Source organism: Schistocerca piceifrons, chromosome 1 (assembly GCF_021461385.2).
Source record: "Schistocerca piceifrons isolate TAMUIC-IGC-003096 chromosome 1, iqSchPice1.1, whole genome shotgun sequence".
Lineage (NCBI taxonomy): Eukaryota > Metazoa > Arthropoda > Insecta > Orthoptera > Acrididae > Schistocerca > Schistocerca piceifrons.
The window spans coordinates 1,120,284,189-1,120,309,303 of record NC_060138.1 but is presented as its reverse complement, the minus strand read 5'-3'; the positions used below and the strand labels follow the sequence as shown (position 1 = coordinate 1,120,309,303).

The 25,115-nt window shown below is 41.1% G+C and overlaps 1 protein-coding gene across 1 annotated transcript in view; it reads left to right on the top strand.

Moving 5' to 3' along the window:
• Positions 1 to 20,366: 20,366 nt before the first annotated feature.
• Positions 20,367 to 25,115, top strand: part of LOC124778169 (xaa-Pro aminopeptidase 1-like) — a 156,688-nt gene continuing 151,939 nt past the window's right edge. Inside the window, exon 1 of the mRNA XM_047253626.1 lies at positions 20,367 to 20,550. Within this exon, the coding sequence (XP_047109582.1) occupies positions 20,367 to 20,550 (184 nt within the window). The remainder of the gene's footprint in view (positions 20,551 to 25,115) is intronic.

Below are 25,115 nucleotides of genomic sequence, written 5' to 3'. Positions count from 1 at the left end.
TATCACTTAAGAAGTCTTCGAGCCACTCACATATTTGGGAACCAATCCCATATGCTCGTACCTTAGTTAGGAGTCTGCAGTGGGGCACCGAGTCAAACGCTTTCCGGAAGTCAAGGAATATGGCATCCGTCTGATACCCTTCATCCATGGTTCGCAAGATATCATGTGAAAAAAGGGCGAGTTGCGTTTCGCAGGAGCGATGCTTTCTAAAGCCGTGCTGATGCATGGACAGCAACTTCTCTGTCTCAAGGAAATTCATTATATTCGAACTGAGAATATATTCGAGAATCCTGCAACAAACCGTTGTTAAGGATATTGGTCTGTAATTTTGAGGATCCGTCCTTCTACCCTTCTTATATTCAGTCGTCACCTGCGTTTTTTTTTCAGTGGTTCGGAAGATCTACGGAGATCTACGAGGTGCAACAATAAAGTAATGAGACTGATGTGAAAAAAATGTTGCTTACCGTTTTAGTCAAGTTTAGTGTTGTCTCCTTCAATGTAGTTCCCTTCTGATAACACACCCTTTTTCCAGTGCTTCTGCCATTGATGGTAACATTTCTGGAACTCATCTTCTGTAATATCCTCCGCGACCCTCGTCACAGTTTTTTGGACATCTTGTGTTGTTTGAAAATGGTGCTCCTTGACCGCCGTTTTGACTCTAGGAAATAGAAAAAAGTCGCACGGAGCGATATCTGGCGAATAAGGTGGCTGTGGTAATACTGAAATTTGTTTTGAGGTTAAAAAATGGTTCAAATGGCTCTGAGCACTATGGGACTTAACTTCTGAGGTCATCAGTCCCCTAGAACTCAGAACTACTTAAACCTAAGGACATCACACACATCCATGCCCGAGGCAGGAATCGAACCTGCGACCGTTGCGGTCACGCGGTTTCAGACTGAAGCGCCTAGAACCGCTCGGCCACTCCGGCCGGCTTTGAGGTTAAAACTTGCTGTACTGACAGAGCAGTATGGGATGGCGCACTATCGTGATGCAGAAGCCAATTATCAGTGATGTTGGCACGGACACGAAGAACTCTTTTACGAAGTCTTTCTAAAATTTCTTTGTAGTAATAGTGGATAACTGTTTGTCCAGCAGGCACCCACTCTTTATAAACATTTCCCTTGGAATCAAAGAAGCACACAAGCATGCATTTCACTTTTGACTCTGACATGCGAGCTTTTTGTGGTCTGGGTGATCCCTTTGAGCACCTTTGCGAACTTCGGAGTTTTGGCTCTGGATCGTACTGAAAAAACCAACTTTCATCACCAGTGATACGACGGCACAACAATTCTGGATTGATTTCCTTTTGCTGTAACAGATCGCCTGCCACATTTTTCCGTGTTTCTCGCTGTTGTGGTGTGAGATTTTTGGGGACCATTTTTGCACAAATCTTTCTCATATCAAGATCTTCAGTTATTATTAGACGAACCGTTTCTCGATTGATTTTCAGTTCTTCTGCAATCATTTTCACCGATAATCTCCGATCAGATCGTACGAGTTCAGGCACCCTGGCCAAGTTGACATCCGTCCGTGAGGTTGATGGTTGTACACTGCGGTCTTCATCTTCAATGTTCGTTCTGTCTTCACTAAACATTTTATGCCAACGAAAAACTTGAGCTCTTGACATAACCTCCTTTCCAAAAGCCTTCTGAAGCTTACCGTAAGTTGTCGTCGCGTTTTCACCTAATTTAACGCAAAAAGAAATGGCATACTGTTGCGCAATATTATGCAGTTCCATTTCCGCGACGAGAGACTCAAACACGTGTTAACTCATTACAGCACAACTCACGACTGAGCAGTTGCATCAATGTGCCACTTGGACTAGAAGCAGCTTATAGACCAAGGTCAAAGACATTGTGCCTTCGGAAGCCTGCACGGTTGCCACATCTTGCAAAGAAAATCAGTCTCATTACTTTATTGTCGCACCTCGTATTTGGGACGTACGACGAGCGTATCCACTAGGGCAGTGTGACATCTGGCGTTAATTGGCTATGGCAACAGACGACCAAGGCGAGTGTCTTTGCTAACAGCACGACATCGTCTGCAGCGCCTCTTCTGGGCTCGTGACTATAGCGGTTGGACCCTACACGACCGGGAAACCGTAGCCTGGTCAGTTGAGTGCCGCTTTCAGTCGGTAAGAGCTGATGGTAGGGTTCGAGTGTGGTGCACACCCCGCGAAGCCGTGGACCCAAGTTGTCAACAAGGCACTGTGCAAGCTGGTGGTGGCTCCGTAATGGTCTGGGTCGTGTTCACACGGAGTGGGCTGGGTCCCCTGGTCCAAATGAACCGATAATTCCGTTTGGCTGCTTGCAGACCACTTCCAGCCATTCATGGACTTCATGTCCCAAACAGCGATGGAATTTTGTTGGATGACGATGCGCCATTTCATCGGGCGACAGTTGTTCGAGATTAGTTTGAAGAACATTCTGGACACTTAGAGCGAATGATTTGGCCACCCAATTGCCCGACATGAATGCCGTCCAACATTTATGGGATATAATCGAGAGGTCACATCGTGCACAGAATCCTGCACCGGCCAGACTTCCGCAATTATGGCAGTATGACTCAACATGTCTGCAGAGGACTTCCAACGACTTATTGAGTCTATACCACGTCGAGTTGCTGCATCATGTCGGGCGATATGAGGTCCGACACGATATTAGGAGGTACCCCGTGAGTTTTGCCACCTCAGTGTACAGTTAACATTACAATGCGGAGAATACGTGAGCTGAATACATTTACGATTTCTTTTTAATTTTATTATTATGTTCTGCCAAGCACCGACGGAAAATTCAGTAAATATTACGAGGGTAATCCCAAAAGTAAGGTCTCCTATTTTTTATAAGTACATAGACCTGTTTATTTCTACAATGGTTTACATCAGTTTACAGCTTGAACATTTAGCTATTTTTCGACACAATCAACATTTCTGTCAATGCATTTTTGTAGACGCTCTGGCAGTTTTTGTATGCCCATGTCATACCAGCTTGCCACCAATCTGTTCGGAAAGTTATGAACCTCTTCTTTCACCTCGTCGTCGGAGCTGAATCGCTTTCCGGCCATATGATCTTTTAACCTAGGGAACAGGTGATATTCACTGGGCGCCAAGTCAGGACTATAGGGTGGGTGGGTGACTATGTTCCACTGAAACTGTTGCAGGAGAGCAACGGTTTGCCAAGCGATGTGTGGGTGAGCGTTGTCAAGGAGAATGTGTACGCCCTTGCTCAACTTTCCTCTTCTCCGGTTCTGAATTGACCGTTTGAGTTTTTTCAGAGTTTCACAGTACCTGTCAGCGTTAATTGTGGTCTCAGTGGGCAAAAAGTCGACCAACAATACCCCTTTCCGAACCCAAAAAACGGTTGTCATGACTTTACCGGAAGACTGTGTTTGTTTGAATTTCTGCGGGTTTGGCGAAGAAGATGCCGCCTTGAGTCCAGAAAGTTGTCCTGTTAGGCTGCAAGGCGATGAAGAAATGCGCGGGAAGCATCAACTCGTTGCCGCATGTGGTCCTCAGTCAGCATGCGTGACACCCATCTTGCGCACACCTTCCGATAGTTCAATGTTTCCGTTAAAATTCTGTGAGCGGTGCTTCGGGAAACCTCAGGAACCAACGTGCAGAGATCATCCATGGTGATCCGCCGATCTTCACGCATGCTTTGCTCAACCTTCAACACTGCCTCCTCAGAAATTGACAGTCTCCCGCTCCTTTGTTCGTCGTGAATTTCGGTCCGACCAGCTGCAAACTCTCTACACCACTTACGAAAATTTTTGACATCAGTGCACGACACACCGTACACTTTCGTCAATTGGCGATGGATTTCAATCCGCGCAGTGCCCTTTGCGTTCAAAAACCGAATAACTGCACGCAATCCGCACTTGGCGGTAACATCCGACGGGAGCTCCATTCTCAACGGCTGCCAAGCCAAGACTGAGCGCCTCAGCGCGGCGTGCGCATGTTTACACACAACGCGTGAAGCACTCTTCATAACAGTGTGACCAACTGCCACACAGAGTTCTGTACTTATAAAAAAAATAGGAGACCTTACTTTTGGGATTACCCTCGCAATATTTACCGAATTTTCCGTCGGTGCTTCGCAGAACATAGTAATAACATTATAAAGAAAAAAACACTTCCTAATGTTCTACAAAATTATCCTTATTTCGTCACGAACCGGCTTTCGGCTCCTGGAGATAGTCTGAGAAGCCGAAAGCCGGTTCGTGACAAAATAATTACAATTTTACAGAACATAAGGAAGTGTTTCTCCCTCTTAATATTAATTATGATAATAATAGTTGTATTAAGGAATAGGGATCTTACTGCAATTCCAGTATTATTGAGACTGAATTAACAACAATTCTTGTAGAATAACGCACCTGTCCAGTTGGTTTAGTGACACATTAACAAAACTGTATGACAGCTGCTTACAAAGAAACAAATCTGAAAAATAAGTTAACTGGCCCGAAAAAGAGCGAGAAATAAAGGCACCAGCTGAGAGCGAAGATAAATGCAGAAGTGCGTAGGGACGAGGAAATCTAATGTAGTGCTAACTATGTGATAGAACTCTTCCAAAGACTGCAAGGTTACACGAGGTGCGACATAGTTGCTGTAAGGTTCTCCATCGATCCAGGAATTTATTTTATTCTATTACAAATCGAGTTACGGATCACACATATTTGTTAATCAGGTTATTAATTTCGCTCATCGTTGACCTTCTTCAGACCTAAAAATAGACATGCAGAGGTAGCTTGACGTACAGTTCTTCCAAATTATAATTTTGCGTACAAAATACAGAATCAGAAGTCACTATTGGTAAATCTGACAATATTTCGATATCTGAGTAAACGCAGTATACTACACAATTCGTGTCACTGTGTATTTTGATGATACAGTCACATTAATCATCCATACAAACTTAGTCACAAAAGTGCGAGGGTAGGTGATAGGTACGCTGTATGCGGCGTGGGTTTTGGATGAGACACAGGTTACTGGAAGCAGCAGAGCTAGATTATACGGGCTGGATGGGACTGTAGGTCATCATCATTATTCAGAATTCTGATAATCCAGAAATTGGGGAAAAATTAGTATGACATGAATAAATGCTCCCGCCGCCATGATCCACCCCCTCTCACACACATACACATACACGAACACACACACACACACACACACACACACACAAACACACATTATACATGATTTTCACTTAAATTTTGACGAAATATACACAAACACAAATTATGCACTATTCTCACATACATTTTGACGAGATACTGAAAGAAAGAAAATAGCGAGTTTTGTACACTGAAATAAACGGTTAAGTTTCTTTTCAGCCAGATACGTCGTTTATGAACAACGCGATGACGCAGGCTTTTCACTAGCATTAGTTCGACCGAACTTCTTCCCGCCCTCTGTTTCAACTATCATAATGTTTTTTGCCCAGTTGCGTTGTCGCCGCTGCATGTGGCGTAATCTCTTTCTTAATGAGATATTCCATCATCACTATCTTCATTGTCTGTCGATCATCAAACGACGGTAATTACGTCGTCAGAACTCACCCTTTTGAAACAAAAGTGTTCAATTTTCTTCCACTTGTTCTTCCAGTTTGACACCGTTCACACTCCAATAACAAATTCAGCACCATTTTTTTTTAAAAAAAATGGTTCTCCTCTATCTATTCTATGCAGTCCATATAATTATTTGTCCACTTTATTCCCTTTTAACGTCATTTTACACTCGTAAGAAACGGCGCATGACGGTACTGTTCAACTCAGTGTTAAGTTCTTCACTGGCACAGTGCCATGATCCACGTACGGTGATTGGCGGAATTTAAATGTAATGATCTCCTTCCTCTATTGTTAATGCTGTTATTTTCGGAGTATCAAATTCTGTACAGCTATTGTGTCCGCCCCGATAGCTGAGTGGTAAGCGTGACGGATTGCCGTCCTACGGGCCCGGGTTCGATTCCCGACTGGGTAGGGGATTTTCTCCGCTCAGGGGCTGGGTGTTGTGTTGTTCTAATCATCATCATTTCATCCCCATCCGGCTCGTAGGTCGCCCAATGTGGCGTCGAATGTAGTAAGACCTGCACCAAGGCGGCCGGACCTGCCCCGCAAGGGGCATGCCGGCCAATGACGCCAAACGCTCATTTCCAGTGTACAGTTACCGTACTTAAAAAATGGCCCGGTGCGAGCAGGACTTGCGCACTGAGGGTTTCGTACAAACTTAATTATTTATACAGACAGTTGACCCATTCCGGCAATTGAGATTCTCGACCACTTTTGCCCGTTAACTACATTGATATTGGCAAGATATGGGTCCCAGGTATTTTAATAATTTCGAGTATGTTTTAATTTCAATAATATAAATGTAGCACAAATTCCTGCAGGAGGTGGGCGACCATTTTTGTGACAGAAATGAGTGACTGGGTCGCCACGTTGAAAGTCGAACATCAGGCAAGGAAAGGAGTTTATTGCTTACATGACGCGTTTCGGAATTTATCCATTATCAGATACCCAGGAGCGATTACTGTACGCGGATATGGCGTTCCAAGCTGTACGTGAAACAAACATTCGCAAACTAGTCTGGTTATCTGATGATGCATAAATTCCGAAACACGTCATGTGACCAATGAAGTCATTGTTTGCCCGATGTCCGACTTTTGCCATTGGGGCCCAGTTAGCCTGAATGCGGAACTACTGATTGTTTTCATTTCAAGTCTGACGTCGAATAATAATTATGTCTTTCGTTGATGTAAGACAGATTATCAATTTTCGTATCTTTTCCTTTACTTGCAGTGTGAAACTTTACTTCTTGCCAAGTTTGAGCACTGTCGATCAACGGAAAGTAGCCTAATATGTTTTTATGAGTGATTCAGAACAAAAACAGTCTCGGCTGCGAAATTATTTAATATCAAAAACGCGTTTCGCGCTTTTGGGGCATCATCAGGTTGTGTAAAAGTAGCTCGATACATGACCCATGAGTCATAAGCCACATGAATGTAAAATAGTAAAAGCAGCTGGCTACGTGACCCATCAGTCATAAAACCACATATAATGTAAAGTGGACAACAGGATAGCCGGATACATAATCCATCCGTCATGAAACATCTAAATCATGGAGTGGACCTTGAGCACACCAACCTGCCCCGCCGTGGTAGTACAAGATAGGGCCACACTTACAAAAACCGCCGTACAAGCCACATACGGGACTGTTTTGATTCTGAAACTCTTTTAAACCGGTTGCTGCAACAGCCTGCCGCGATAGAACGCGATTTTTTTTTAAATGAGCGATTTCACGATATCAAAATGTGTGACATAAATGGCCGTACCAGTTAATTGCATTGACTTAGAAGCTAACGATTATTATACCGCCAAGCACGATAAATCTTAGTATGTGATATAAATTTCAACTTGATACGTTTACCCATTCATGAGAATAAAGAGTCTTAACAGATGGACCGACAGTCAGATAGTCAGGTAAGAAATCATAGAAAAAGATTTTGTGTGATATAATCACAAATTTACAGTTTTCGGATATTTTTCCTTTCCTTGTACTATGAAACTTTTCTTTTTGGGAAATTTTCACTATCTAAAGCCAACGGAAAGTTGCAGCTGAAGGTCAAACATGCATTTTATCTATTACTTGACGGCTGTTAATAGTCACCTTGAAACGTCCCCTTTCAACAATTATACATGGCTGTGCTTAAACTGACACACAATATTTTGTTAGCGCAACGCAATCTGACTTTCAAAATTCCCTACAAAAGAATGGCCCTGACTAACATTAAACTATACCTTTCACAAATCACTTACCTCACAAAAATCTTCGCTGCCCAAGCTACTGCAATACAGCGAGCGCCACTACTGCCAGCTAAATAAAAGATTCAAACTATGGAAGCCACTAACTACTGATAGGGATAGTTAGCAAATGAAAGATATTAATAGAGAACAAACAATGTATTTACCTTGATATTATCATATATAAATATAGCAGTTCATGACAAATTTCAAAACTCCGCCATCTCTCTCCCCACATCCACCACTGCTGGCGGCTCACCTCCAACTGCGCAACGCTACGCGCTGTTCACAGCCAGCTGCCTAACACTACAATGGCGAGTATTACAACAATGCAAAGCAGACACAGACTGCCCACAGCACAGCCAGTGATTTTCATACAGATGTGGCGTTACCAATAAAAAAACCTAAACAGCCTACTTACATAGAGAAAACATAAACAGCCTACTTACATAGAGAAAACATAAACAGCCTACTTACATAGCCCCCATGCTCCCCACAAAAAATTTTACAAAATATTTTTGGGCAGTGGCCAATAATGATTTGATAAAATTTTTCATAATTACAATAACAAACATATCAAATGCACACACTTATTGATACAATGTTGGTCAAAAGCTAAAATTTTCTCACAGTCCATAAAGACAGTCCTGATCATTCATCACGGTAAAATAGTAGTGTTTTTCTCAAAGTCTGAGCAGTAGAAGAAAATGCACACGGTAGTAGTGGATTTCCATGCAGTCTTGACTCTTGACATGCTGACAGGTAATGGGCCACAACAGAGCAAACCCACAGCAGAGTCATTCGACGTTTTGAAGAAGATTGGTAGATAGTTCATCACAGAGTAGACCCACTGCAGTCCTGGTAGAGATTACGGTATTAGTGGGCCATCAGAGTTGCAGACCCACTGCAGTCCTTGTAGAAATAATGGCATGGTGGGTCATCATAGATGCAGACCCACTGTAGTCCTTGTAGAGATAATGGTACTGGTGGGTCATCAAAGATGCAGACCCACTATAGTCCTTGGAGAGATATCCAGCAGCCATCTGTTGTGACTGTGCAGGTGCACAATCACCATTGAAGAGTCTTGCGGATAATGTAGCAAGTCCATAACCACCACTTGTGCACTCACAAAGTTTTTGAAATTGTCCTTAGAACCAGCAATGCTGTTATCCAGTCCCTTGCTGAGTTATTAACACACGTGCAAACACTAACAGTCCCTACTTCTCACATATTGTCCATATACTATGACCAACAGAAACGTGTGCAGTGAAATGTTACTTAATTTGAAGAACTGGTAACAATTACAATTTTATAACATGAGAATACAATAACAAAGGTACACAATACATCATTAAAAACATAACAATATAGATAACATTTGTAGTAATAGGGGCTTTACAAAAGAATAGAAATAGACATATACGTCAGTGTTACAGGAATTATGACATGAGTACATACATAGAAGATCAGAATAATTATTGAAACATCACCTTCACATGTGAGCAACAAACCAGAATAAATAATGTCTGAACATCTTTACAAAGTAAATAACATATTATTAATGCCAATTATATTCGAGGATGACAGTATTCCTCATCATAGTGAATGTAGCTTAATATTAAAAGAAGAAAAAATTCTATGAAACTACACAGAGACAGGAAGAAAACAAATACACAAGGGTACACAAACACATAGTGGGATAACACCAATAGGAAAGGACAGGGTTCGTTTTCAGTGTAACATTTGGTACTGCAGTCCAACCCAAAACTTCATATATCTTTCCCCTTATTTCATCCTTTGTTTCCACCAAAAAAATTCTATCTAAGCATGCTTTCTGTATTTATATGTTCACACATTTCTTACCTCAACATTTATTTCCAAGAAAATCCTACCTAAACCTGTTTTCTCAATGCATTTCTTCCAATTCATCGCAACTCATTCTCTTAGAGGCTACCCCCTCTTAAGCTAACTTAAATCTACTGAGCTCAGATGCTAAACTAAAGGACGAGGCAATGCAGCATCACATAACAAATCAACACAAACAGCAATGCAAAAAATGCAAATTGGCAAAGCTAGCAGCATAAATGAGCAAAAGTCAAATTCAATAACACTATGCCTGGCAAACAGCAGCAACTTATACCTAAACATGACATAGCGCAAGCAGAGAAAATATTACACTAAAATGGCCATGTCTAATACCTATGTCACATCTTAACATTAGAGTGATGCATCACAAAAACTTACACTAGTAGATAAGTTACCAAATCGTAAAAAAATTATTTATGCAATTCCTGTGAAGGGAAATGTCTTTTTGTGCTCCCTCCTTTGTTTTGGATAGATCATAAAATTATTTACTGGATCTGTAGGCATAAAATATTTATGTTAGTACATATATTAAATTTTATTTTAACCAATGCTGCAGTGCAGCTAGAAACTTGATATTAAACAAAATGTGTAAATAAATACATAAAGCAAGCCATATGGCATTTTTCTTAACTAGCAAGGCAATAGCTGTGAAATGTTTCTCATCGTTTCATTAGGCATTTCAGTAAATATCATAAATTACGAGCTCCACAGTATGCTTTCAACAAGGAGATGTCAGTAGCGTGGACAATGGCCTTCCCTTTCTTTTTTTTTTTTTCTACCTGTGCTTCTGACGAGGCACTCACACTAATGGCTTGTTCTCCAGGCGTCTGACACACCTGGGTGCCCATGACGCATTATGTGCAGGTGGTCACTTAACTTTCGTACGGAAATATTTACGACAGCAGTTTCCGCTACAGTGACAGTCATATATACAAAATTTCACAGGTCAAGAATTAGCGTTGCAAATCTATAGAAACAAAATCCTATGAATATAACAGTGTCCAAAAAAATTTTCAGTGGCATTGTGATACATTCACACATGATTCACACATGTCATAACTCTTAAAGTACGATTCTTGGTTTCCAACATCCTTTTTCACAAACCAGAGTCCCTAAACACTACTCATTATTCCTTACCTTATTCGTCGACACTTCTTCAATATTGCATCATAACAGATAAGTAGCATAATCAAATAACTCATATAGCATCAGCCTATTAATCATAAACATACCTCAGCAGCATAATACACATCGTCATCGTAATAATAACATCATAACACCTCAGTCAAATCTCAAAATCGTCGTAGCTTCCTCCAATAATTAAAAAAATTCTCTGCTCATGTCAAAAGTGTCATCTGCCACAAACGTACTTTAAAAATCATGAATCCATACCAAATACATCATTCAAAGCTCTCATAGTATCACAATGGTTCCGAAAAAATATGAGCATTTCACAAAGTACAGACAAAATACAATTTCATAAGTGTGAAGTTATCCAACTGTGTAATTGCGTAAACATGTGTCACTGACATAGTAAAAAGAATGTTTGTTTCTCTGTCAAATAATCAGATAGCTGTGTAATTCTGTGTTAGAGAAATATGGTACCGATGTGTAAAGTTGTATAAGCAAATACCATATTAGCTAGGGTTCCTTGTGGTTGCCACACACATGGTACACAAAGTAAGCGTGTACCCCCCTGAGGATTAATGTAATTATACCCCCAGGTGTTACAAATTACCGCAATGGAATGAAATGTATCACGGAAAACTTTCTTTGTAATTAAAAAAATCTTTAAAAATAAGTGTTTTAAGTATAAGATTAATCACTCAAATGCGTGTACTGTAGCGCTAAACTGTGCATCTTGTCGCAACATAATCTTTGTGGAAGTGTCGTAGTTATCCTCCTCCGAAAGCTAAGTTCTGCAGAAGTCAATGTACTTACCACATGATAAACAAAAGTGAAATGCTTTGCGTATAGATGTCGTAGTTATTATGCTTATTGGCGTGATGAAGAAAGTACTGTACAGTAACGTAATGTTGTGCCACGAAAAAGGCTGTCTCATTGTTGCTATACCACAAAAGTTACTACTAAAACATGTTTTTCTTCCTAGAAGAATTCAGAAAACTCTGCAGATATAAAACAGATACACTGCAAAAGCAACATTGTGAATTGTCACTCATTAGTAGCGTCGTGATAACATCGTGTAGCTGTCACATAAACTAACCACTGTGTCCTCTGGTATCTCACAGAAAGTACTTTAAACCCAGAATGTATTTTCAAGTAAACCAAAAGTTGCATTAAAATCTCATTAGCAGTACCAGTATGTGTCCTAAGTACGTAAGCCTGATAGTCGTTACGTAATCGTGCAACTAACAAGCAAGAATGTACAATTAACAACACAGTGTCGTCTGTTCATTATAACAATGCATTCGTAATTTCTGTTTAAATAAGTTCTCTTGGTTCTTGACTGGATATTTAACTTCAAACATTGTTGTATGTTAACAGATTCTAAGTCTGACAATGCATATTAGAAATGTGAAGTGAAAAATTTTATGGCAAAGACTAAGTTAAAAAGCAGATTATCTTTCAATAAATGGTTTTACATGTGAAATGTGGTGTAAACCTTTACTCTTCCTAGTACGCAGAGTTTCAACTTCAACGCAATTATCATGTGGTATACGTCGGATTCTGTAAGGTCCATTGTAAACTAGAAAGAATTTGTGACTCAAGTGTCTCTTCTTATGTGACAATGAATGAGCTTTAATGAGAACTTTCTGACCAATATACAATTTCTTTGCATTTGCTTTACCGTGTAGTTTTCTCCTTTTGTCTGCTGCAGATTTTATATTTTTAAGAGCCAAATCAATTATGTCTTTGTGTCGAAGTTTACGTGTATTTGGGAAAGGTACAAGCTCTCTGATTCTGTTCGGTGGTTCTTCATTCTTTAGTACAAGAGTAGGTGGTAAAGCAGTGGAATCATGAGGCATTTCATTCAGCACATTTTGAAATAAGTGTAAATATCTGTCCCAATGCTGATGCTTTCTGTGACAATAAAGTCTGCAAAGCTTATTGATTTCTTTCATAATACGTTCAGACGAGTTACAATGTGGTGAGTACAATGAAATAAAAACAGGTTTGATTTTATGGTTGCGAAGCATGCGTGACCAAGCAGCAGATCTGAATTGCGGTCCGTTATCTGAAATGACTTTACTAACGTGTCCAACTTCACGTAAGAAATTTTTAACAAAGGCGTTGGATACAGATCGTCCAGTGGCTTTACGTAACGGAGTGAAAGAAAGAAATTTTGAAGTAAGTTCAACAGCGACTAGAACGTACGAAAATCCATTAGACGTTCTGACAAGCGGTCCCAAGAGATCAACAGCAGCAAATTCTTTTAATTTAGAAGGAATGATAGGAAACAACGGAGCACGATGTGAGACAGTAGATGGTTTCGCCTTTTGACAAAGTTTACAAATAGACAAGACTCTTCGAATTCTTTTTTCCATATTGTTAAAATAACAAGTCGTTCGAAGAATATGATAACATTTTCGTGGACCAAAATGTACGTAGCTGAAATGAATGTACCAAATGAGCTTATTAACAAAATCGTCAGGAATGCAAAGTACCCATAGCTTGTCATCAACAGTGCAGCGTTTGAACAGTATGTTGTTTCTAACCAGATAATAATGCCGAATCTGTGTGTGTGTCTTTTCATGCCATTTGCTCTTGATGTCTTTCCAAATCGGATCTTTATCTTGTTCATGAGCAATGTCCTTTAAAGATGTGGTGATGAAGTTTTCAAAGGCGACTTTCTGAATGTAAAGAATACTGAAATTTTTCTCGAGGTTGCCTTCTGTGGCACTTTTCTCAAGCCCAGCCGGTGCGCGTGACAGTGCGTCCGCAACAATGTTCTCCTTGCCGGGAATGTAGACTATTGTGAAGCGGAATTCTTGCAGAAACAATGCCCAACGCTTTAACCTGTCATGATTTAATTTTGAAGACATAAGAAATTGTAATGCACGATGATCACTGTATACTTTTACGTGCTTACCAGAAAGAAAGAAACGGAATTTGTTAAATGCCCAAACGATTGCTAAAGCTTCTAATTCAGTAACGGAATAATTTTTTTCAGATTTTGTTAGCACTCGGCTAGCAAAAGCAATGGTTTTCTGAACAGTAATGTCATTTTCTATGGCTTCTTGAAATAAATGAGCACCAAGACCGACTTTAGAAGAATCCGTGCTAAGGCAGAAATCTTGTGACAGATCAGGATGAGCTAGTATTGGCGCGTGAAGTAACGCTTCTTTCAAAGAATTGAATTCCAACTGTGCTTGTTCGTCCCAGTTCCAAATAATATTTTTTCCAGTGAGAGAACAAAGTTTTGGTGTAACTAGAATTTGCATATTCAGAAAACGACGGTAAAAATTTACGAGACCTAGAAAACTGCGGACTTGTCTTTTTGTGGATGGAACTGGAATGGCTCTGATTGCTTCTAACTTTTCAGGATCCGGCTGAATGCCTTCAGAAGAAATAATATGTCCCAAAAACCTCACCTTTGACCTACCGAATTCAGACTTTTCCAAGATAACTGTAATTCCAGATTCTGCAAAAATACGTAACAAACTGTTGAGGATGCGATTATGTAGTTCCCATGAAGCTTCTGCTATTAGAATATCGTCCACATATAAGGTGATGTGACGTTTTAAGAACTCAGGTAATATGGAATTTAGCCCTAGAATGAATGCTGCTGAAGAAATGTTCAAACCAAAGGGAAGTTTCCGAAACTGATAACAAACGCCGAAACAAAGGAAAGCTGTGTATTTTCTACATTCTGGATGAAGTTCGATCTGATAAAAGCTGGATCTGAGATCAATGGAAGACAACACTTTTACACCATTAAAATTTTGAAGAAGTTCTTCCAACGTTTGCGGCCTGTCTGTTTCAGGAATAATGATCGTATTGATTTGTCTCGAATCTAAGACAAGCCTGATCGATCCATTTTTCTTCTCAACAACATGTAATGGATTGTTGTATGAGCTTACTGCAGGCTCAATAATGCCCTCGTCGAGCATAGATTGTATTTCTGTTCTAACACGGTCCCTATAATGTGCTGGAATTACATGTGGTCTAACACAAAATTTAGTATGCTCACGAACACGAAATTGGTATTGAAATCCCTTGATTGTTCCTGTTTTGTGAGTAAAAACTGTGGAATGTGATTGTAAAATCTCAAAAAGGTCCTGCCTATCAGTGTCATTACAATTCTCAATTGTTTGAATTTTATTCTGAATTAACTTATTAGTGTCAAATGCGCCGTCGATATCATCCCTGTCAGTACTTGCAGAATGATTGTTAGCGTCAAGTTCCGTCGAAAATTCCGAACTGTTGTCTAACAGGAGGTAAAGCCGATTAATTTCTTCGTCATGGTTTGAGAGCCAATCTTCAAATTTCAAAGCTATTGACTTACCTTCTTTTTCTAAACTTATTTCAGCATCGTGAAAGCTTAAGATTGCTTTGTATTCATTCAAAAAGTCTACTCCCAGTATAATTTCCGTCGACAATAATGGAACAATAAGAAAGTTCATAGAGAAGCTGTGGCTTTGACAAAAGAATTCTAGGTTGGTTTGTTGGCGTACATCTACACTTTTTCCAAAGATTGCACCTTGTAATTTAATCTTACGTAACGGAAGTGTGGGACAATCGTTCGATTTGTTGCATTTGCTAAAGGCTGTTTCACTAATTACTGAAATGGGACTGCCAGAGTCAAGTACTGCCGTAAATTTTACATCATTCACTGTAATGTGAATCACAGGATATGCAATGTTGTTATGTTTTATGTCGTGTTCCTGGAGTAAGATGTCCCTAATGTCTTCCATTTTTACGTAATTACTAGCTACGGCAGCTGCGTCGTCAGTTTCATAAGTATGTTTTGTGGCTGCCAGCGGTGTGAGTCATTGCCTATTGTCTCTTTGTTGGCGCGCGTCGTTATTGGAGTTTGGAGACCTAACTTCTACAAATTCACTGTGACGAGAGGGCCCTGCTCTGTTTGAATCCCGCCAGTTCTGATGCAATTCAGGTCTGTCGTTACGATCACATCGTCTGTCGTCATGTTGGTAGTTCCTGTAGTTTCTTTCTTGTCGGTTAAGTGGTGGAGAATTTCTCCCTGAATCGTAACTGCGCGCTGGACCGTTGCGTCTCAAGTTATTCTGTCTCCCGTAATAATAATTGTTTTGGTTCCCATATTGTCTGTTTCTCTGATTGTCTCTGTGATAGTCATTACCGCGGAGAGGTGATCTTTCCCTGTAATTATTACTACTCTGCCAACGGTTGTCATACGGGTGGTGTCTGTTTTGGTCACGATTTGTGTTGTGAGAATAGCCTTGTCGCGTCCAGTTATTATTTCTTTCATCGCGGAATTGCGACGGATGTGATCTGTAATTGTTGTGCTCCTGCGTTCCGCGATTGTCAGTGTCAATTTCCAGTTCTTGTAACAGTCCCTGAAATGCTTCAATGTCGTCTTTGCAACGTCCTGCCAAAATAATATGTCGTAAATGTTCAGGCAGTTTGATTAAGCAAATGCGGATGAGTTCTGAGGGGCTGTATGGGTTTGAAAGATACTGATTCTTATGCAACATGTCTTCAAAATATTTCACAAGACTGGAAAATTCAGATTGTTCGAAACGTTTCATCATTATGATGCTATGTTTTACACGATCTTGTGTGGCTTGAGACCAATATGCTGAGAGGAAGGCATGGTAAAACTCTCCTTCACTGTGGCAATCGTGAATTACCGATCGCATTCTTACAGCTGGTTCATTCTCCAAGTAGCCACACATAAATTCTAATCTGTGCTCTAATGACCAGTTGGGAGGAAAACAATGAGAGAATTGATGGAGCCATGCTTGTGGATGAATGTCGTTGCCAGAATTCTTAAATGTTTTGAATTTACGTGTAGTCATGAACAGCTTATAGTCAAAATCATCGTGTCGGCGAGTAGCATCTCGGTCATAGTTACGTCGTGTCGGCGGTTCCATCTCAAAATTCGGTGTACCTTGCCAATTTCTTTCATAATTACCGAAATGCCCTGTGTTATTATTTTGTGGCTTTTGCGTATTTCTAAGTTCCTCTTCCCGTGTTGGAGCGCGAGTGTCTTCTGAAATACGTAATTCTTGTATTACCTGTGTCAGCTGATCTTGTACTTCCCGGATTTCTCTTTGGTGTTGCGTATCAATTTGATTCAGATTTTGTTTCAGTTTCCTAATTTGTTCGCTCTGTTCTGTGTCATTAAAGACTACCGGTTTTGCGTCATTCAGATTATCATCTACCTACGTAGATAAATTATTTAGCTGATCCGAAAGTTCAACTACTTTCTCTGATAATGAACACATTTCCTCAGTGTGTTTTTCTGAACCAAGCTTCAGAGTGTCCATTTGTGTTGAAATCGAATCTACTGTGTCCTTTAAGTTTTCCTGAGTTTTTGCAAGTTGCGTAACCGAATCGGTAGATGCAACTGAGTCAAATTTAGCTTGCAAGGTCTCATGATTTTCATGAACAATAGTTTGCAGTTCTTTTATGGCTGCTTCGTGATTCCGTAATGCATTTTCATGCCGCGAAAAAATAGGTTGAAAATGCTCACAAATTTGAGTTTTTACGTCATTACAGACTTTTTGACATTTCGATTCAATGTTATGTAACTCAGTAGTTATATCTTCACGTGTTTGTTCAAGAGTTTGTTCCAATGAGTCTAACTTTTTAAGATTTTGTTCCACTGTGTCTAACTTTTGAAGCTTTTGCTGTGTTTGTCCCATTTGTTGTATTAATTGTAATAACAATGCATTGGTGTCTGAAACATGTTCCTCAGTGCTTTTCGGCAGTGAATGTACACCGGAAACATTCACATTTTGACAAGCGGAAAATGTGTCTTGACTCATTTGAGAAAACGGTGAGGACGCAAAACCTGAATCTACAGTGTTTGCAAAATTGTGTCCTATCATTTCGGATTCCTGAGGCGAGCTGTTGCCGACCGATCGATCGATAATGCTTCCCTGTTCACTACCTGTTTCACTGCCTACGCCATTGTTTGACGCCCGCTCCATTTCCCTATGCACAGTTACCAAATTACTACTTTGAATATTAGTTAATTCATTACATGGTGGGGCCAACACACTGCTTTCGTCTTCACTGTCATTTCTCAGTTTACTTTGGAGCCGAGTGTTACGTTTTTCACACGCCATTATTGTCACAATATTTCACACGATAACACAGAAAGGCACAATTTGAAGAGCAAAGATAGGGGAATACATTAACATAGCACTGAAAATAATATCTAGTTAATTACCAGCGCAGCTGCGAAATACTTGGTGCAAATCTACATGCATGCCACAACTGTTTTACAGTACAACAATGAAAGACTGCAACTACAAAGGAGATTCTCTCTACAATTACGCGCTAGCAATAAACAAAAGCTACACTAAATACACAAACTACAAGAAAAAATCAGAAGATTCCAGTGAGGTATCCTAGGCTAAGGGTCGACATATGAAACGTCCCCTTTCAACAATTATACATGGCTGTGCTTAAACTGACACACAATATTTTGTTAGCGCAACGCAATCTGACTTTCAAAATTCCCTACAAAAGAATGGCCCTGACTAACATTAAACTATACCTTTCACAAATCACTTACCTCACAAAAATCTTCGCTGCCCAAGCTACTGCAATACAGCGAGCGCCACTACTGCCAGCTAAATAAAAGATTCAAACTATGGAAGCCACTAACTACTGATAGGGATAGTTAGCAAATGAAAGATATTAATAGAGAACAAACAATGTATTTACCTTGATATTATCATATATAAATATAGCAGTTCATGACAAATTTCAAAACTCCGCCATCTCTCTCCCCACATCCACCACTGCTGGCGGCTCACCTCCAACTGCGCAACGCTACGCGCTGTTCACAGCCAGCTGCCTAACACTACAATGGCGAGTATTACAACAATGCAAAGCAGACACAGACTGCCCACAGCACAGCCAGTGATTTTCATACAGATGTGGCGTTACCAATAAAAAAACCTAAACAGCCTACTTACATAGAGAAAACATAAACAGCCTACTTACATAGAGAAAACATAAACAGCCTACTTACAACCTTCCAAAAATGTCTATACTATAGGTTTTGATGAGTGGGTTGCGAGTATATTTTTTTCGTTGATATTATTACAAATTAACAGTTTCTCTTTTTTTTTCCTTTACTTGTACTGTGAAACTTTACTTCTTGCCAAATTTCAGCACTGTCGATCAACGGGAAATACCCTAATGAGTTTTGATGAGTGTCTCAGAACAAAAACAGTTTCGGTTGTGAAGTTATTTAATATCAATAACGCGTCTTCCTCTTTTGGGGCATCATCAGATTGTGTAAAAGTAGCTGGATGCACGACCCATCAGTCATAAAACCACATATAATGTAAAGTGGACAACAAGATAGCCAGATACATAATCCTTCCGTCATGAAACATCTAAACCATGGAGTGGACTTTGAGCATGCCAGCCGGCTCCGCCGTGGCAGTACAGATAGGGCCAGGCCTACAAAACCGCGGTACAAGCCGCATAGGGCACTGTCTGTATTGGCGACTGTTTTTGTTCTGAAATATTTGTAATCCGGTTCCTGTAACAGCCTGCCATGATGGAATGGTGGTTTTTTTTTTTTTTTCAGGCAAGCAGACGGACAGATAACATTGTGATCCTGTCACTGTCAGGGTTCCGTTTTTAGTGATTGAGGCAACACACCCTAAAACCGACTTGGATGGGCCAGAGAAACGGACTAATGGGGGTCGGGTAAACGAGAGCCCATTGTATTTTGTTCCCCGCATCGTACGGCTGAAATTGAAATCAAGAATGAGAAAGGGTGTCATGCACAGATGCAGACAAGATACTGCACGTATTACATCTGTAGCAGCAGTCTCGCGTTGGTGGTAAGTACCGGGTGACCAAAAAGTCAGTATAAATTTGAAAACTGAATAAATCACGGAATAATGTAAATATATAGATACAAATTGACACACATGCTTGGTATGACATGGGGTTTTATTAGAACCAAAAAGATACAAAAGTTCACAAAATGTTCGACAGATGGCGTTTCATCTGATCAGAATAGCAATAATTAGCATAAAAAAGTAAGACAAAGCAAAGATGATGTTCTTCACAGGAAATGCTCAATATGTGCACCATCATTCCTCAACAATAGCTGTTGTCGGGGAATAATGTTGTGAACAGGACTGTAAAGCATGTCCGGAGTTAGGGTGAGGCATTGGTGTCGGATGTTGTCTTTCAGCATCAGCCAATAATCGCACGAACTGAGTTCTGGGGACCTGAGAGGCCAAGCATGACGAAAGTGGAGTCTGAGCATACGATAATCACCAAACGACCCCCATCTGTCGGACATTTTGTGAACTCTGTTTTTTCTTTTTTTTTTTTTTCTAATAAAACCCCATGTCTTTCCAAGCATGTGTGTCAATTTGTACCTTTCTATCTACATTATTCCGTGGATTATTAAGTTTTCAAATGTATACTGACTTTTTGATCACCCGGTACTTTGCTGTTATGGGGAGTATGAGTGTTTCGATTGTTGTATCTGGAAGGATTTTTCCGGTCACGGGGGCCTTACTGGCACTGTAGCGGTCGGCTGGAGGAGCCGCAGCGGAATGGCGAAGGGCGACAGCCGAGTACTTGACTCATCGGCCGATCAGCAGGTCGCCGGGGCAACGACCGCCCGTGGCGAACCCGTCCCCCACAAAAGACGGGCCCGGGCGGCGGGCGAAACCGCGCACAGTGGAAAGTTGCCGGCACCCGGCGTGAACACGCGCCTGGCCGCTTCACGTTGCGCAGGTATTGACGGCTTCCAGCTCCGTGGCCACATCCATAAACGCTCTCGGCTGGCACCACGAAAGGTACTTTCTCCAAAAAAAGTAACAGAATTCGAACTTTCGATCCATACATGGCTGTCAAGCTTACGGCAAGATACCAGACTCCCTCGGTGGGTACCTGAATAATGATGACCGAAACCAACAGCTGTAATCCAACGTCTTTTATTCAAAACACGCTACCAATTTCGACGCCAAAAAGCGTCTTCTTCAGGTCCCAAGCATAATCTACCATCAACATTCCACAGTGACAAAGACCAACGTAATCTTCAGATGGAAACTTCCAGTAACAAGCATTGGTGGGCTCACTGCACTCGACTTTCTTGGCTGCACATGCTTAATAAGTTGTATTGTTGTCATTTCAAGACTCCATTGGCCTTCGTCATTGTCGTTCTGCATTGATGGCAGATTATGCTTGGGGCCTGACGGTGACGCTTTTTGGCGTCGAAAAATGTTCAAATGTTCAAATGTGTGTGCATTCCTAAGGGACCAAACTGCCGAGCTCATTGGTCCCTAGACTTACACACTGCTTAAATAACTTATGCTAAGAACAACACACACACCCATGCCCGAGGGAGGACTGGAACCTGCGTCGGGAGAGACCGAGCAATCCGTGACACGGTGCCTCAAACCGCGCGGCCACTCCGCGCGGATTTGGCGTCGAAACTGGTAGCATGTTTTGATTAAACGACGTTTGGTTACAATACAGCTGTAGTTTTCAGTTATTCAGTTATCATTACCCAAATACGTCATGTCCGGCTGCTATCCCATTGTCCTCGAAGGATTGCCAGAGAATTCAGTGGGTTTACGAGACTCGATGAAATACTCAAGACTGAATGTTTAATCTCTGCTTTCGTAAAACTTACCACAGAAAAGAAAACGTGTGTCAGGCTAGGATACGGACCCAGTCTTTTTCCTAAACTAGACATTATTGTAATAGACTGAGCTAAATAGGAATTGGAAGCAGCAGTCTGCCAACACTACTCGTCTACTTGACATAAGGCAGAAATTGATTTAGCCTCAACCACAGAAGCAGAAATAGCTCTTTTTGCTCACGATAAGAGTTGTAAAAGTACCTCAAGTTACCGTAGGCTATACTAAATAAGTGTAGACTACGGTAGTTGTCCTAGTAACCTTTGTCAATTACGATCGCCACCACATTACTTTTACGTCAGCTCTGTTGCGTACCTATTGCCCGTTATCTCACTTCGATTGCCTTGTTTGTGTATGAGATCAGTTTCTTAAAAGACGCCTCTAAAAATCGGAAACAGTGAACTGTCTGGAAACTGAATGAGGATATGTAAATGGCCCGTGTTACCTACCTACATAGTTATCCTCCTATCCGTCACATGAAAATAAACGGTATTTACAGTACAATTGAAATTGTACATTACTTTCTCAAAGATTTTTGAAAATACTGTAAGCAAGGATACTGGCCGGTAATTATTGACATCTGTGGTCCCCCCCCCCCCCCTCTTTTTTAGAGAGGCCTGACAAGGGCATATTTTAACCTGTCTGGAAAAGTACCCTGAGTCAGTTATGCATTATATATGTGACTCAAAACATCAGCTGTAATTGCTTCACATTGTTTTAATAACTTGTTAGAGATGTCATCTACTCCAACAGAACATTTATTTTTCAAAGATTTAATAGTTTTCCTTATTTTCCAAGAGTTTGTTAGATGAAACTTACTCTGACTAAAATTTTTCAAAACTGACTCTTCCATGTACTGCCTGGCTTTTTCTTTTGAACTATTCTCACCAATTTTTTCTCCTACACTTAAGAAGTGATTGTTAAATACATTGGTTACCTGTGTACTGTTGGTTAAGATGGTCTCATTCTCTTTAACAGTAATACTACCTACCCCAGTGGTTACTTTTCCTGTCTCCCTTCTAACAACATTCTATATTGATATGATTTTATTGCTGGAGTTCTTAATTTCTTCTCTAACATACATATTTCTTGATTTCCTTACAACTTTTCTCAGTATGTTACAATAATTTTTATAATGTAAAACTACTTCTGGATCTTTACTAGTTCTTGCTGTCTCATACAGTTTTCTTTTTCTTTCTGAAGACACTTTAATACCTGTAGTAATACAAGGTTTGTTTGAAAAGTTTGTGGTGTTACATTTAGTAATTTTCTTTGGAAAACTGTTCAAAAAGGGGTATAAATTTATCAAGAAATATGCTACATTTATCATTTGGCTCATTATACAGGGTGGTCCATTGATAGTGACCGGGCCAAATATCTCACGAAATAAGCATCAAACGGAAAAACTACAAAGAACGAAACTTGTCTAGCTTCAAGGGGGAAACCAGATGGCGCTATGGATGGCGCGCTAGATGGCGCTGCCATAGGTCAAATGGATATCAACTGCGTTTTTTTTTTTTTAAATAGGAACCCCCATTTTTATTGCGTATTTGTGTAGTACGTAAAGAAATATGAATGTTATAGTTGGACTACTTTTTTCGCTTTGTGATAGATGGTGCTGTAATAGTCACAAACATATGGCTCACAATTTTTAGACGAACAGTTGGTAACAGGTAGGTTTTTTAAATTAAAATATAGAACGTAGGTACGTTTGAACATTTTATTTCGGTTGTTCCAATGTGATACATGTACCTTTGTGAACTTATCATTTCTGAGAACGCATGCTGCTACAGCGTGATTACCTGTAAATACCACATTAATGCAATAAATGCTCAAAATGATGTCCGTCAGCCTCAATGCATTTGGCTATACGTGTACGGACATTCCTCTCAACACCGACGTTTTTGAGATTCCCGATTCTCGCGCAATTTCTCTGCTACTGATGTGCGGATTAGCCGCGACAGCAGCTAAAACACCTGCTTGGGCATCATCATTTGTTGCAGGTCGTGGTTGACGTTTCACATGTGGCTGAACACTTCCTGTTTCCTTAAATAACCTAACTATCCGGCGAACGGTCCGGTCACTTGGATGATGCCGTTCAGGATACGGAACAGGATACATAGCACACGCCCGGTAGGCATTTTGACCACAATAGCCGTACATCAACACTATATCGACCTTTTTCGCAATTAGTAAACGGTCCATTTTAACACGGGTAATGTATCACGAAGCAAATACCGTCCTCACTGGCGGAATGTTACGTGATACCACGTACTTATACGTTTGTGACTATTACAGCGCCATCTATCACAAATCGAAAAAAGTGGTCCAATTAAATCATTCATATTTCTTTACGTACTACACGAATATGTAATAAAAAATGGGGGTTCCTGTTTAAAAAAACGCAGTTGATATCCGTTTGACCTATGGCAGCGCCATCTCGTGGGACAACCATAGCGCCATCTGGTTTCCCCCTTTAAGTCAGATGAGCTTTGTTCTTTTTAGTTTTTTCGTTTGATGCTTATTTCGTGAGATATTTGACCCTGTCGCTATCAGTGGACCACCCTGTATACATCTTTCCAGTTTACATTTCCCAAAATTTCTCTGAAGTGATCTATAGACACTGGGTTGAACACCCTCACACTTTTACTTAATGGTTTCTGAAGTGTACACCCTGTTAGGTTTTGTAAGTTAATCAGGTGTGCATGTGACGTATGTGGCGTTGCCATCTCATTGATCAACGTTCAAACGGACGTGCTAGATATATCCCTCTACGCCTTCGTAAAAACTCCCCGACGTGCTGTTCCACGCCATGAAGTCAGAAACTCGGCGCGTCCAACGGTCCGTGTGCCGACGGCTTTCCACCCTATCTGCCAGCTCGGCGCAGCCAGTTAAGTGGCCAACACGCTTGGCCCTCGGCTCCTGTAAGTCACACCTATCGCCGCATAGCATCTGGCCGGCAGGCGCTGAGTGGAAACGAAACGCCGCGAGGCGCGCTGTCTTCGCCTGGCGGCCTTCCTCCCCTCCCCTCCCCTCACCTCGTCATACTTCACCTCACCTCACGACCCCTCCCCCCCTCCGCCCCTCACTCTCTAACCCCTTCGCAGGTGCCAGGCGCGGGTATTTGTGGCGGTGACAGCAAAGGCGGTCTCGCCTCGCGCCCTGCCCGTACTTCTGAGGTCTGGGATCGGCGCCGCGCCCTAACCAGAACTGCTGCGTCCGCACTTACTTCAAACCTGCGACTACAGCTGCCACCTACAAATATAGCAGCCGAGGCCTCAGCATCCTCGTTGCTCAAATCCGTCGTGTTTCTCTTCAGGCCTGGAGGGGCTTCAAAATATTATTATTGTCGTTCAAATGGTTCAAATGGCTCTGAGCACTATGGGACTTAGCATCTGACAAGGGGAGGCCGCCAATTGTGAAATTCAGATTAGATTAGTACTGCGCATAATAAAAGCTCATGGCCAGAGGTGTAATGTGGCAAAGCACCAAGATGCACTTCTCAGCCGTTGTCGAGAAAATCGACAGGTAAAAGAAACCGTTGCGGTGAAATACTCTCTATGATTAATCATTATCTACAGCGTTGTGGCGCAGCGGTAAGCGCTCGGGTTCGTAATCCGAAGGTCGCCGGATCGAATCTCGCGCCATGCAACTTTT